The sequence below is a fragment of the Equus caballus genome, chromosome 17 (assembly GCF_041296265.1).
Source record: "Equus caballus isolate H_3958 breed thoroughbred chromosome 17, TB-T2T, whole genome shotgun sequence".
Classification (NCBI taxonomy): domain Eukaryota; kingdom Metazoa; phylum Chordata; class Mammalia; order Perissodactyla; family Equidae; genus Equus; species Equus caballus.
In genome coordinates this window covers 18,803,709-18,819,971 of record NC_091700.1, presented here as the reverse complement: position 1 = coordinate 18,819,971, position 16,263 = coordinate 18,803,709, and the positions used below count along the sequence as shown (strand labels likewise).

At 40.2% G+C, this 16,263-nt stretch overlaps 1 protein-coding gene across 1 annotated transcript in view; it reads left to right on the top strand.

The window, feature by feature from the left end:
* Positions 1-16,263, top strand: part of CRYL1 (crystallin lambda 1) — a 111,983-nt gene that overhangs the window by 38,516 nt on the left and 57,204 nt on the right. The window contains exon 3 of the mRNA XM_023621361.2: positions 1,252-1,378. Within this exon, the coding sequence (XP_023477129.2) occupies positions 1,252-1,378 (127 nt within the window). The remainder of the gene's footprint in view (positions 1-1,251; positions 1,379-16,263) is intronic.

Below are 16,263 nucleotides of genomic sequence, written 5' to 3'. Positions count from 1 at the left end.
TTGAAGATAAAAACCATGATGTGAAATGATGTAAAAGTTATTTGACTCGCTGGCAGAAAATAACAGACTTATTTGGAAATGCTCTTTGGGCAACTGTGTGTGTTTGTATATGTACTCTGCCTTGTTTATTTAATGTGTCATGAATTCTAAGCAGGACTGACCACGTAGTTTCTGAGGCTACGTGCAAATGAAAATGTGGGGCCCTTGCTCAGTATTTATTAAGAATTTTAAGACAGCGACAGCAGAGCATTAAACTTAGCACGGGCCTTCTGACACGGGGCCCTGTGCGACTGCCCAGGCCACACACCGTGAAGCCGCTGCTCCTGCTTATAAGACGCCTTCTTTCAGCCCTTCTCCTCAGGGACTGACTGAAGGATGAGGAAGAAGACCACTGCTGTCCAATTTTTCCCCCCATGGGCCTTTTTTTTATCCTTTTTTTCAAAAAAAGTTAAAATTTTTAATTGTGGTATCATACACATAACATAAAATTTACTATCAATAATTTTTAAGTATTCAGTTCAGTGGTTTTAAGTACATTCACATTATTTTACAACTGTCCATCTTTATAACTCTCTTCATTTTGCAAAACTGAAACTATTCTCATTAAACACTTAACTCCCCATTCTCCCCTCCCCCAGCCCCTGAAACCACCATTCTTCTTTCTATCTCTATGAATTTGACCACTCTAGATGACTCATATAAGTGGAATTCTGCAGTATTTGCCTTTTTGTGACTGGCTTATTTCACCTCCAGGTTCATCCATGTTGTAGCATGTCTCAGAATTTCTTTTCTTTTTAAAGCTGAATAACATTCCGTTGTATGTACATACTGCATTTTGTTTATCCATTGATCCGTATACGGACATTTGGGTTGTTTACACTTTTTGGCTATTGATGAATAATGCTACTATGAACGTGGATGTACAGACATCTGTCCGAGTCCCTGCTTTCACTTTTTTAGGGTGCATACCAAGAAGTGGGATTGCTGGATCATGTGGTAGTTCTGTTTTTAACTTTTTGAGTTAAAAGCCACAGTGGCTGCATTTTTACATTCCCACCAACATTGCATAAGGGCTCCAATTTCGCCGCCTCCTTGCCAACACTTGGTTTGTTTTCTCTTCTTTCGATGGTTGCCATCTTAGTGGGTGTGAAGCGGTATATCATTGTGGTTTTAGGTCTGCATTTCCCTACTGATTATTGATATTGACCTTTGTTTTTGAATACTCACAGTGATCACTCTCCTTCTTCCTAGAAAAGAGATGAAGTTGCTGGAGCAGGCAGGCTCTCTGAAAGGCTCTCTGAGTGCTGAAGAGCAGCTGTCACTCATCCGCGGTTGTGCAAGTGTTGAAGAAGCAGTAGAGGGCGCCATGCACATTCAGGTGAGCCAAGAACTTTGTACTCAAGTCTGTAGGGGCTTGAAGAGCTGTCTTCTGACCACCATGGAAGAACAGGGGAAGGTAAAGGCAGTGGGAAGGTGTGGACGTCTTGTACCCTCAAGGTCAGAAGGATGTTTTATGTGATGGGAGACATGGCCTCAAAACATCTCCTGTATGGGCTCTCATGAGACTAATATGATAATGTTCTCTTTCAAAGGTGTTAGAATTTTGAGTGAAAATTGATTTTCTGGACAGCTAACACTTTTAGTTTATCTTCCTATTGGATGAGAGATTATATTCTTGTTCCCAGCAGAAGCTTAAAGAAATCACCTAAAAGAAACCCTTTCAGTTCTTGTAGCATTTGCATTTAGCTTTTCCAACAACTTCACTTAAAAAAGAGAAGCCCTCCAGGGCACCGTTTCCACAGCTGAGTGAGCTCCAGGCAGAGCTGAGGGGCAGCCTCGGGCCGCGGGCACAGCTCGATGCTCTCTGCAGGATCCGTGCTTCCTGGGGCTCCTGGCGCACCGGCAGTCCTGCCCCCAGTTAAGAACCCTGAGGTAGAAAGTTGTCTTCTAAAGTGTCACACTTACTGCCTTTGGGTTTAAGCAGATTTTAAAAGAAGCATCATTCCTGGGAGCCCTCCGTGATAGTTTGTGTTTTCTGAGACTTGTGCATTTCTGTTTATTCAGTGTTGCACATTTCATTTGGTTACTGTGATGATATTCTAGCTGAGAATTTGGGAGCAAACCAAAAAAGACTGAGTGTGTTTTGTGTTTAGGTCAGCTGCTGCTCTGAGATTCAAGCCAAATAGAGGAAATCTAAGTTCTTGTCTTTGTAGCTCTAAAATTTCTCTGATTCATTTAACAACTGTGTGTTGGATAGAGCGTAAGAAGAGGACTGTTTTTCAATTCCTTATCTCTTTCTAGCGTTTTCCTCTCTATCTGTTGTATGGGAAGGTTGTGTAGAATTGAGGAGTCTTAAAAGGGATCCCAGTGCCCCTTTAATTAGCTGTCAGATGCTGTCTGTTTAAACACTGAAGTGGTGGTGGGTGCTGTTGGAGCACTTGCTTCTGAAGATCATGGAAGCTTTCCTGCCTGGTCTCAGCAGAGAGGGTTAGCTTTTGAGGAAAGTGTGTGCTTCTTATGCTGAGCCTGCTGGAGGAGGAAATACAGTTTCGATTGTGTGCTCCTGACACTAGCAAGGACAAGTGGGATCTTCCTGCCGTGGAGGCAGTGGTTGAGAACACAGATGTTAAGTCAGGCAGACTTTGCACTGAGCAGCTGTGTCTCTTTGGCAAGTTTTCTTAATTTCTGAGCTCTACTTTCTCATCTGTAAAATGGGCATAATACCCACAGCACTGGGTGATTATGAAGAGAACCATCAGTGCTCAATCTAAGATGACCCTAATGTAAGGCACGTCTCCCAATGAGAAGATTAAAAAAAAAAGTCCCCTTTTGGGGTCAGTTTGGTATATAATATTTACTTGATGGAAATTAAATATTATAATTACCTATGTGATCTGAAATATGAATATGCAGTATAGTGTTGTAACACTTCTGCTTTCACATTTCACAAAACACTTTTGTTCAAACTCTTAACAGATAGACTCCAGTGTCTTTGTCTTCCTGGGAGTGACTTTTTGAGACTCTTTTCGGAACAGTTTTCCAGAGCGCATCATCTCTGCTTGCCTTGGAGATGTTTCTCTGCAGAGTTGTTTTAATCCATGTATGAGGATGGCATTGGAAGTTTTCTTTCCAGCCTCAACTACTCATTCTCAAACCTTTAGCTGTTTTTTTTTCTCCCTGCAGTAGTATGCGTGTGGTTCCACAACTTAACAGCTTGCTGTGTTAATTTTTTTAAAGGGATCTTGATAAAGCTTATTTACAAATTTCCCAGCACTAGCAATTGTAAAGTCATGCCCAGGAATAATTAATATGTCTATGTTAAATTTCTCTGTCTCCTGGTTCCATTTTAAACAATAGATTCTGTCAGATGATTTCTATACTAGCATGATTGAATTAGTTCAGGCTAATATTTCTTCCCCGAACAGTGTATCATTTTTCAAAAAAATAGAAAGCTGTCCATAATGTGAGAACTTTATAATGACTTGACTATGAGGTGAGTCCTTCTTTTATGGGATAATTTCTGGGGATTATTCTAACTCATAATGCATGTAAAGTGCTTAGCATAGTACTCAGCACATAGAAAATGCTTCATAAATTTATAAAATGTATTATTTTATAATGTGGCCATTTGTATACAGTTTTGGTAATAAATATTATGGGGCAGTATATGTTGTTCTATGTGTAGTAGGTGCTAAAAACTGCTCTTTAAGGTGTGTCTTTATTTTATTGACTAAATGAATATATTTACATGATATTTGCATGTTGAGCAGCATCTGTCATGCAGAACAACACAGAGTTAGGCAGTGTGGGGAGAGGAGAATGAGAAAGATGATGGAAGCTCTACCAGGTTTAATTTATGTAAGAGATTAAGTTCTTCAGAAACCGTTTGTACTGCTAGTATCACAAAGAGTGTGGGGAGGGGGATGGTTCTGACCCGGAGGACTTGGGCAAGTTTATTAAAGTTAGGATTTGAGCCTGCCTTGGCCTTTGACAAGTGCATTTTAGAGGACAGGGTGGGGGCAGAGCGGGGTACAGTGTCTCAGAAAGAGACGAGCAGAGGACGAGAGAGGTGCCTGTGTGTGTGCTCTAGGCCCCAGGCGTGGAATGGCCAGGCTGAGCTGAGGGCGATTGGAGAGGTGGGAAGAGGCTGGAAGTGAAGTGGAAGCCAAGTTGGGAATGCTTTGAATGCCAACATGAAAGTTACTTAGATGAAATGAGTTAATATTTATAAAGTGCTTAGAGTAGTGCATGGCACTTAAGTAGTGCATTCCTTAAGTGTTCTCTTAAGGAAATAAAGGGTTTGGGTTTCATTTTGTTTCCTGATGAGACTCCTCCAAGGAAGGTGTTTAGCAGGAGAGAGAAACTAATCAGAAGGAAAAATGGATAAGAAAAAAACCTTAGACTCCATTTTTGTTTGTTGCCTTGACTGATTTTCTTGGACATGTTTACATATTTCTTGAATCACATGGGGCAAATTTGATTTTCCAAATTTTGTAACTAATGTGTATTAATTTTACCTCATGTTTACCAAACAAATAAGTTAATAAAACCCCCAAATCAAAACCTACCTGATGTTGTACCTTGTGTTTGTTACATTGTATTAGGTTTCTAACAATCCAGGAATTTTAAAAATATGTTTTAAAGAATAAAGAGTAAAGTTTAGGAAAATCCTGCTTAGGTCTATTATTCTAAGAATGTTGTAATATTTTTGTGTATTTGTATTTCTTTCCATTTCTCCTCTTTATTTTCTCTTTCTCTAACATACTTGACATTATACTATAAATAGAGTTTTGTATCTTGGTTTTTAATTAAAACTTAGAATATTTCTTGTTGTGTGATTTGCCCAGGACTCTATCAGATAGAAAAGTTTAATTCTTAGACTTAAAGAAAATTATGTTTATCATGTGTTGTCTAGCATGGAAGAACCTTTCATCCAAGAATGACATTAAAGCTGAAGATGCAGAAAGCCACGGTGGTCTGTAAGGCATCTCCTCCTCACCAGGCCTCAGCGTGCTTCCTCGTCTCAGTGCCCGTGACTTCCTGCTAGCTCAGCCCTCTGGTCAACTCTTATAACTCCTTTTTCTGATTAATAAAAGGAAAAGTTCTCATTGTAGAAAAATTAATCCAGGCTATTTTGAGACATTTTTCTTATAAAAAGAAAATTAGCGTTACTTTAGGGAATTGTTCAAAAGCAGGAGACAGAACTTGTGAATTAACAAACACAACCACATTGCTTGCCAGAGCTCCTGATCTGCCCACAACGTAACTGTAGGATTTACTACTCCCCACGGGGCCAAGACCCAGAAAGCTGTGTGAGTCTCTGAGGTGGATTTGTCTTCTAGCCAAAGCCCAGGAGGCGGGTGCCTGGGGCAGAAAGTCTTCTAATACTCTGCTGAAAATGTGGGAGCAGACAAGGAAGGAACCCGAATTTCCAGAACTTAGTGCAATTTTGAAATCAAATCTTGCCTGGCAAGAAAATCTACTTTACTGGAAAAATAAGTTTATTCTGAAAAGCCTGTCTCCAGTGTTGACTCTTAAAGGGCATTAAGGCCCATTAGCTGTGCTGCGGAGGCCGTGTGTAATCCCTGGAGTTTAGGCCCAGAGATGCCAGGTGCTGGTTGGAGCCGTGGCAATGGTTTATAGAATTATGAAGTTTAAATGGAGTTTCCTTGCACAAAATCAGGACAACAGCTGAAATCTTCAAGTAAAAATTATATTATCTGTGTAGATGATCAGAATTTGCGTCTGAACTTTGCCTTTAAAATTCAGAAAATGCTAGTTGTTTTGATAAGGGCTTTTAGACTGTCAGTAATTACAGGAGGCAGTGTTCATGAATACTAACACTTTTAAAATTTATACGTTTTCTTAAAGGCTGGAAGCTCCTTGGACTTATGGTCTTGGTTCACTGAAGCTCAGAATAATCCTTCCTTTGGAAGGGAGGGGGATGGGAGTGAGGATGGGGGTGGAGGTGAGGAGTGTTCAAGTAACAAAGGGCATATGGGATGGCCAGCACTGAGAACGTGCAGGAAGGTACATTGAAACTTGGATTTTGTTTTTCCTGTTCCATGTGTGTTTTTTTTTTAATTTGTAAAATCAGGTTTACTAAGGTATAATTTACATTCAAAAAATTCACCAGTTTTTTTGTTCAGTTCTGTGTGTTTTGACACATGCATATAATCATATAACCACCACCATGTTCAAGCTTTAGAACATTTCCATCACCCGCCTAGAGTTCGCTCCTCCTCCTCTGCAGGCAGCCTCCACTCCCCCTTCCCCAGGCCCTGGAAACCACTGAGCTGTTCTTTGTCCCTATAGTTTTGTCTTTTCCAGATGTTAGGTAAAATGGAATCATGTAGTATGCAGCCTTTTGGGTTTGACTTCTTTCACAGAGTAAAATGAACTTTAGATTCTTATATGTAGTTGTGTTTATCAGTAATTTGTTTCTTTTTACTGATAAGTAATATTCCACAGTCTGTCTTTCTGTTTACCAGTTGAAAAACATTTGGATTGTTTTCAGTTTTTAGCAGTTGTGAATAAAGCTGGTGTAAACATTTGTGTACAGGTTTTTGTATGAACATTTGTTTTTATTTCTCTTGGGTAAATACCTAGGAGTGGAATTGCTAGGTGTATGGTAAGTATATGTTTTTATCTTTGCAAGAAACTACAAAACTTTCCAGAGTGGCTCTACCAGTGAAACTGTCTAGGCTTCAAATTTTCTTAGTTGGAAGATTTTAAACAGGCCTTCAATTTCTTTGGTAGATATAGGACTATTAGGGTTATCTATAGGGTTAATTATAGGGTTATCCATTAGGGTTATAATTTATCCTCTTTCATTTCTAATTTCATTTGAGCCTTCTCTCTTTTTTTTGTTAGTGAATCTGACTAAGGGTTTGTCAATTTTGTGTATCTTCTCAAAGAACCAGCTCTTTGTTTCATTGATCCTTTTTACTGTCCTTTTTGTTTTCAATTTCATTTATTTCTGCTCTGATTTTTATTGTTTCCCTCCTGCTGCTGCCTTTGGCTTTGTTTGTTCTTCTTTTTCTAGTTGTCTTAGTATAGTTTGAGATTCCTAATTTGAGATTTTTCTTGTTTGTTAATGTGGGCCTGTATTGAAATGAATTTCCCTCATAGGACTGCTTTTGCTGCATCCCATATGAGTTGCTATGGTGTGTTTTCATTTTTGTTCCAGATATTTTTTCATTTCTCCTTTAATTTCTTCAGTGATCCATTGGTTGTTCAGTAGCATGTTGTTTGGTCTCCACATATTTGTCACTTTCCCAGCTTTTTTCTTGTAGTTGATTTCTAGTTTCATAGCATTATGGTTGGTAAAGATGCTTGTTGTTATTTCAGTCTTCTTAAATTTATTGAGGCTTGCCTTGTTCCCCAACATATGGTCTACCCTTGAGAATGTTCCATGTGCCATTGAGAGGAATGTGTATTCTGTTTTTGGATGGAGTGTTCTATCTATATGTATTAAGTCCATCTGGTCTAGTTTTTCATTTAATTCCACTGTTTCCTTGTTGTCTTTCTTCTGGATGATCTATCCATTGGTGTAAATGTGGTGTTGCGGTACCTTACTATTATTGTGTTGTTGTTAATATCTCCTTTTAGGTTTCTTTTTTCTTTTCTTTTGAGGAAGATTAGCCCTGAGCTAACGTCTGCTGCCAATCCTCTTCATTTTGCTAAGGAAGACTGGCCCTGAGCTAACATCCATGCCCATCTTCCTCTATTTTATATGTGGGATGCCTGTCACAGCATGGCTTGACAAATGGTGCGTAGGTCCACACCTAGGATCTGAACTGGTGAACCCTGGGCTGCCAAAGTGGAACATGTGAACCTAACCACTGTGCCATAGGGCTGGCCCCTCCTTTTAGGTTTGTTAATAGTTGCTTTATGTACTTTGGTGCTCCAGTGTTGGGTGCATAGATATTTATAAGTGTTATTTCCTCTTGGTGGAGTGTCCCTCCGATCATTATATACCGCCCCTCTTTGTCTCTCTTTACCTGTCTTATCTTGAAGTCTGCTTTGTCTGATATAAGGATGGCAACACCTGCTTTCTTTTGTTTGCCGTTAGCTTGGAGTATCATCTTCCATCCCTTCACTCTGAGCCTGTGTTTGTCTTTAGAGCTGAGATGTGTTTCCTGGAGGCAGCCCATTGTTGGGTCTTGTTCTTTCATCCATCTCCCACTCTGTCTTTTCATCACGGAATTCAGTCCATGTCCATTTAGCATGATTATTGATACATAAGGGCTTAACACTGCCATTTTATTGCTTGTTTTCTGATTCTTCTGCATTTCCTTTGTTTCTCGTCCCATGTATTTCAGACCACCAGTTCAGTTAGGTAGTTTTCTATGCTGGTTTTCATAGTTTTCTCCTTATTTATCATTTGTGTCTCTCTTCTAATTATTTGTTTAATGGTTGTCATGAGGTTTCTATAAAAAATCTCATAGCTGAGATAGTCCATTTTGTGATAGCCTCTTGTTTCCTTTGACTAAGCCGATTCCATCCCTTACCTCTTCCCCTTCTAAGTTGTTATTGTCACATCTTATTCCATCTTGTATTGTGAGTTTTTGGTTACAATGACAAGTTTATATTTATTTTTGGTATTTTCCTTCCCTTTATCTTTAATATTATAATTGTTTGCTAACCTGTTCTGATAGAGAGTTGCAATTTTTTGGTTTTGTCTTTCTATTTATCTCTTTGCTCAGAGTTTTGTAACTGCTTTCTTTTTTTTTCAGGTATGGGGGCCTTCTTGAGGATTTCTTGTAGCAGGTGTCTTGTGGCGATAAACTCCTTTACCTTTTGTTTATCTGGAAAGTTTTTATTTCTCCATCATATCTGAAGGATATTTTTGCTGATAGAGTATTCTTGTTGAAAGTTTTTGTCCTTCAGAATTTTGAATATATTATTCCATTCTCTCCCAGTCTGTAAGGTTTCTACTGAGAAGTCCACTGAAAGACTGATAAGGGTTCCTTTGTAAGTTATTTTCTTCTGCCTTGCTGCCCTTAATATTTTTTCTTTGTCATTGACTTTTTCCAGCTTCACTACTATATGCCTTGGAGAAGGTCTTTTTACGTTGACAAAGTTAGGAGATCTGGTGGCCTCCTTCACATGAATTTCTATCTCCTTCTCTAGGTTTGGGAAGTTCTCTGCTGTTACTTCTTTGAACAAGCTTTCTGCTCCATTCTCCTTCTCTTTTCCCTCTGGGATACCTATAATCTTTTGGTTGCGTTTCCTAATTGAGTCAGCTATTTCTTGGAGCATTTCTTCATTTCATTTTAGTCTTAGTTGTCTCTCCTCCTCTATCTGGAGCATTTCAACATGTCTACCTTCGATTATGCTGATACGCTCCTCTATGATGTCCGCTCGACCCTTAAGGGAATCCATATTTGGTTTTATTTCTTCCATTGTGTCTCTTATCTGTGATATTTCTGATAGATTCTTCTTTATAGTTTCAATCTCTTTTATGAAGTAGCTCCTGAACTCGATTGTTTCTCTACATCCTTTTAACTCGTTGAGTTTTTGATAATAGCTATTTTGAATTCTTTGTCATTTAGATTATGTATTTCTGTGTCCTCAGGACTGATTTCTGGTTACTTGTCATTTTCTCTCTGGTCTGGAGATCTAATTTAACGTTTGATATTGCTAGAGGGAGTGGCTCTGTCTTTTTCACATCCTGGTATTATTTGGTTGCAGTTACTGCCTATTGCCACTTGGTGGGGGTCAAGAGCTGCGTATTCTGAGCCCTCTGCCTTCAGCCGAGATCCCACGTCCTGGAGCCCTGCTGGGCAGTTTGGGGTGGGGTGCTTTCTCCTGTGTGCCGTTGGGGTTTTCTCGCTCTGCTCTTGCCGTCTGCTCTTCTGGGGTGTTGGCTTGATGAGCTCAACCCTCGTGAGAGCTTTCCCCCAAGTAGAGGGCTTCCCTCTAGCCTGCCAGGGCCCTCGGTGATCCTTGATGTTTCTGTGAACCAACGTCCCCTCTCCCCTTCCTTCCCTCTTGAAGGCCTTCTGCTGTCCCAGATCACAGTCTTTAGGGGAGGGAGCGAAGTTTTCTCTTACCCCATTCCACCTCCTCTGAGGGGGGCTCCAGGCTTTCTGCCCTCCATCATATGGCTGTGTGGGTCTCTCCAACGTTTTTTGTGTTGTGTGGACGTCCTCTTTGGGAGTATGAATGCCCTTTTCATTGTATGGTGGAGGGGAGAGATTCCTGGGGAAGCTCACTCCACCATGATGCTCTTATTTCTTGTTTTTTTTAAAATCTGTGTTTATTTTTATTTATTTGCTTGTTTGTTTTGTGGTATGGGTAGCTTCAAAGATATGATATGAGCAAGGAATGAACTATGTTATCATAAATATTTGAGGGTCAGGCAAGTTTTAATCCTTTTTTTTTTGGTGAGGAAGATTCACCCTGAGCTAACATCCATTGCCAATCTTCCTCTTTTTTCTGTTTTTTAGCTTGAGGAAGATCAGCTCTGAGCTAACATCTGTGCCAGTCTTCCTTTACTTTTCATGTGGGATACCTCCACAACATGGCTGATGAGTGGGGTAGGTCTGTACAGGGGATCCAAACCTGCAAACCTGGGTTGCTGAAGCAGAGTCCACAGAACTTTAACCACTTGGCCACAGGGCCAGCCCCAGGCAAGTTTTAATCTTAATTGAGGATTATATATTTAGCTTCTTCCTATTTACCAAATAGGACTTGAGAAAGTGATTAGTCACAACCTAAGAAGAAGACTAAAATAAAGAAACAGAAGGGGAGGCATCTTCACTGCACTTAGTCTGCTGTAGGAAAGAGTACAAATGACCAGCCTGTTGGCCCCCACAGTGTGTATAAAACCTCATGTGCAGGCACTGTTAATAGCTCCTCTGTCCCTCTGGGGATGAGTGAGGCGGTGGCCTCAGCTGTGTCCCAGACATCGTGGGGCCTGTGAGATCCTTAGGAACATATTCCACGCGAGCTATTGTCTTGGGCTTTTAATTTCTGGGCTTGAGTATGAAGTTAAATGTGCTGGGGCAGAATGTTAAAGGTGGCAGACTTTGATCTTATCCAGGAAGTGTGGCCTACGGTTAGTGTCAGTCTGAATTTCTGCTTTACCTTTCAATTTGGGCAGTTCAGTGTAGGAAGATGCACTTCTTGGTGACAGACTTTGGTGCCTATGACTTGTTGATGAGCAAGGTGACAATGGAAAGCATGTGGCTTAGCATTACCCAGAACTGCATCTGGGAGCAGCCCCAGCATGCCTGTCTCACTTCTGATTGCAGTACCGTAAGGGAGGGGCAGGCTGATGCTGGGAGGGACCTGGTAGGGGCCAGGCTGCCAGTGGTGTGGGCCAAAAGTTCCGTGAGAGAGCATTTGGTGAGGAGGCTGACAAACCCTCTGGAAGCTGTGGTCTGTCCCCAAGGCTGTGCAGGCCAGAGTTTTCGTTCCAGGGTGCTTTACTACAGAAGCCATCCCTTTAAAAAGTGTTAATTATAAATATTAACAATGTTTGAATACTAGAAAGGGGAAAACGTGCCCAATTTGAATATCCCAATACCCGTTTGTTACATTTGTCTATATTTCCCTCCAGTCTTCTTTCATGTGTAATTTCTGTAGTGTAATTGTAGTGTGTCTTTATCTATTCATTTTCATATGCTGCTTATGTGAAACAACATCTAACATTTTTCTGCTTATTAGAGTCTGCAGTTCTTCAGGTGGCTGCATAAGAGGCATTGAGTGGAGGCACCAACTAAATCAAATGGCATTAATCCATTTCATTTAAAGTAACTAATGATAGGGAAGGCCTTACTATTCTTACTATTGCCATTTTGTTGTTTTCTGTATGTCCTCTAGTTGTTTTGTCTCTCTTTTGTCTTCTTGCTGCCTTCCTTTGTGTTTCATTGTTTTTTGCAGTGACGTACTTTGATTCCTGTCTCATTTTCTTATGTGCATCTTCTATGTAGGTATTTTCTTGGAGTTACCATGGGGATTACATAAAATATCTTAAAGAAATCTATTTTAGACGTAACAGCTTACTTTAATCACATACAAAAAGTCTAGTGCCTTACACCTCCCTCCTACTTTATGTTATTGATGTCACAAATTATGTATTTTTGTGTTTTGTTTCTATGTAATATAGTTTTGCAGTTGTACTTATTTTTATGCTTTCATCTTTTAAATTCTATACCAGAAATAAAAATGGTGTGCACACACCCATTATAGTATTACAGGATTCTGTATTTGTTTTTATGTTTACCAGAGAGCTTTATCTTTTCACGTGTTCATGTTTCTGACTAGCATTTCAACTTGAAGAGCTCCCTTCAGCAATTCTTGTAAGACAGGTCTAGTGGTGATGGAGTCCCTCAGCTTTGGTTTCTCTTGGAAGGTCTTTATTTCCCCTTCATTTTTGAAGAGATGTAGTATTTTTGCTTGGCAGCTTTTCCTTTCAGCACTTTGAATATATCATCCCACTGCTTTCTGGCCTGTAATGTTTTTGCTGAGAAATCTGCTGATAATCTTACAAGAGCCCCCTTGTCCGTGACAAATATTTTCTCTTGCTGCTTTCAAGATTCTTTCTTCATCTTCAACTTTTGACAGTTTGATTTCAATGTGTCTTGGTGTGGGCCTATATAGATTTATCCTGGTTGGAGTCTTTGAGCTTCTTCAATGTGGATGTACATTTCTCTCCTCAGATTTGGGAAGTTTCTGGCCATTATTTCTTCATAAGTTCTCTGCCTCATTCCCTCTTCTCCTTCTGGAGTTCCCATAATACTTATATTGGTTTGCGTAGTAGTCTTGTATAATTTCCTTAGCTGTCTTCACTTTTCTTCATTCTCTTGTTCTTTTTATTCCTCTGAGTTGATGGTTTCAAATGACTTGCCTTTGACCTCATTGATTCTTTCTTTTGCTAAGTCAAGTCTGTTGCTGATCACCTCTAGTGAATTTTTCAATTTTGTTATATTCTCCAGCTCCAGAATTTGTTTCTGTCTGTGTTAATGTTCTCATTTTGTTGATGTGTTGTTTTCCTGATTTGTTTAGTTGTCTGTCTGTGATCTCTTAGAGCACATTGAACTTAAGATGATTATTTTGAATTCTTCGTGAGATAATTCATAGATCTGTTTCTTAAAAGTTGGTTTTGAAAATTTATTTTGTTCTTTTAATTGGGTCATATTTCCTTGTTTCTTTATGTGCCTTATTATTATTATTATCTTTTCTTAGGAAGATTGGCCCTGAGCTAACATCTGTTGCCAATCTTCCTCTTTTTTTTTTTTTCTCCGCAAAGCCGCAGTACATAGCTGCATATCCTAGTTGTAAGTCATTCTAGTTCTGCTATGTGGGATGCCTCCACAGCATGGCTTGATGAGCGGTGTGTTGATCCACACTCAGGATCCAAACTGGCAAACCCCAGGCTGTGGAAGTGGAGCACATGAATTTAACCACTTGGCTACAGGGCTGGCTTCCTTTTTTTCTTTTTTTTTTTTTAAATAATTACAGAGACAAAGACTTTTTTTTTTGGTAAGGAAGATTGGCCCTGAGCTAACATCTGTTGCCAATCTTCCTCCTTTTTTTCTTCTCCCTGAAGTCCCCGTATATAGTTGTATATCCTAGTTGTAGGTCATTCTAGTTCTTCTGTGTGGGATGCTGCCACAGCATGGCTCTGTCAGCAGTGCATAGGTCCACACCCAGGATCTGAAGTGGTGAACCCCGGGCCACCAAAGTGGAGTGTGCAAAACTTAACCACTCACCCACTTGGCCAGCCCCTGCCTTATTATTTTTTATGTGTGATTTGTGCATTTCAAAAACCAGCCACCTCTCCTGGGCTTTATGGACTGGCTTCATACAGGGAAAGACTTTCACCAATCAGCCTGGCTAGAGGTTCTGAGAGCCTTTCAATCCTTTTCTGGGGACATGTCTTCTCTGGGCTTGTGCATGTAATTTCTCAGTTAGAGAGGTTTGCCGATTCTTTTCCAGGAGCTCGTCATCTCCTGCCTCCTTTGGTGTCTGAGTGGCACCACAGGTCCTCTGGCATCACAGTAAGCTGCTGAGCTCCCTTGTTCTCAGTGGCCTCCAGGCATCCAAGGTATGCCAGTTCCCCATCAGTGCTCTGAGTCACATCAGACAGAAACCATCCCTCAGACTGTCCCCCAAAGAATTGGAGTGTTAATGGACATCCCCCTCTTCTCTTTCACTCCCAGGGAAGACGCTGTGAGTTGAGCTTTTCTACCAGATTGCACTGAGCTGTGCTGGCTTGGGGGAAGGGCTGTCTCAGAGGAAATGCAGTGGCTTTTCTCACCCATTTCAATGGGCTCTTCTGTGATTTCCTAACTGGTTTCTGGAGTTGTCAAAAAGGCTTTTGGACCATATACTGTTGTTAAGTTTTTGTCTCTGTGGGAGAATGAGGTCTGGGACTTCCTATTCCACCATCTTCTGATGTCACTCTAGAAAAGCTTTATAACAAAAGGACCAGATTTAGATATCAGAGTGTGTCCTTTTCTGCAGCCTAAATGAATCCGTTTTTCCATGTCCATCTCTCCTGCTCTTTCTCTCCAGAGGCTCCTGCACTGATGGAATTCAGTCAGCCTAAGCCAAATGTCATTTAGAAAACAATGATCTTTGCTACTTCCAGCACTTTGCTATTATAAGTGAAACTTGATTGATCATCCCTGTATATCATTCTTCCATATTATGAGTTACCTTTTTAAGGGCAAGATCAATCAAAGTGGAATTACTGGGTATAAAGCCCCTTTCTGGCTCTCGATAACATATTATTGATTGGCATTGTAAACTCCCCTTACCCTTTAATTAAGAGCAAACTATGGGCCAGCCCTGTGGCCTAGTGGTTAAGTTCAGTGTGCTCTGCTTCAGTGGCTTGGGTTTAGTTCCTGGGTGTGGACCTACACCACTTTCAGCAGCCATGCTATGGTGGCAACCCACATAGAAAATAGAGGAAGGTTGGCACAGATGTTAGCTCAGGGTGAATCTTCCTCAAGCAAAAAGAAGATTGACAATAGATGTTAGTTTGGAGTGAGTCTTCCTCAGCAAAAAAAAAAGAGCAACCTGTTAAGACTGTTTGATTTTAAGCTTGCCAGTATTGGGTATATTGATCTTTAAAATGCTTATTAAATTGATAAATGAAAACAGATACTTCATTATCCAAATTTGTCATAATAAACATGTCATCCCAACATTGACATTCTTAGTTTGGTTTCTAAAATAACTGTAAACTGAATGAGTGACCCTACTTTCCTCTAAAGTTAAAAAAATAGAAACTCAAATCTGTGTTTAGAAGGATACTGCTGAGCTTTTTTTTTTTTTAAAGATTTTATTTTTTCCTTTTTCTCCCCAAAGCCCCCCGGTACATAGTTGTGTATTCTTTGTTGTGGGTTCTTCTAGTTGTGGCATGTGGGACGCTGCCTCAGCGTGGTCTGATGAGCAGTGCCATGTCTGCGCCCAGGATTCGAACTAACAAAACACTGGGCCGCCTGCAGCGGAGCGCGCGAACTTAACCACTTGGCCACGGGGCCAGCCCCTACTGCTGAGCTTTTTTGAAAAGATGGAATGATGATATTGCAACAGAAACCTTGGAGAGTTGACGTAATGTTGATTATATGTAATATAGATATAGGTAGAAACCTATATATCTATCTATGTCTAAACCTATCTTTCTATAGATAGAAACTTAATTGTCCCTTATGTCTTAGAAGTTTTAGGTTACATTAATGCCCAAAGTCAAAATAAGCAAGTGTCTAATATAAAGATTTTTATTTTATGAAATCTGTTAAATGGAATATATAAATATCAACTAAAGAAATAATTTTTTGATCTTATCACTCAGTTAAAAGCACGATCAGTCCATTTGAAAGTAGCCATGGCATGTGTACTTAATGCTTGGAAAACAAATACTTCAGCACTTACGATATTAGCCTCTAGTTATTTTCCCCAGACTGCTTTCACCTTTTGCTGTTGGTGGTGAGTGGTCATTAGTTGCTAAGCATATTAGATATCATGCACTATACGGACACATCACGGAGTCTTGCCTTTTTAAGAGGTATATTATAAGGCATAAGAGGGAATCTGTCTGAGAATTTAATATTAACAAAAAACAAGGAACACCTGGAGTGAAACTCCATGCTGGTGAGAGTCCAGGGGACCCCAGTGTTCAGGAGTGGACGCTGTGGAAAGCATCCCACGATTGTTTGTTTGTTTTTCCTCCAGCTCTTGGGCTTCCTACTGCTCGCCTAGTGGCGTCGACCCCCTGAGATTCTTATCTGCTTACTCTGAACC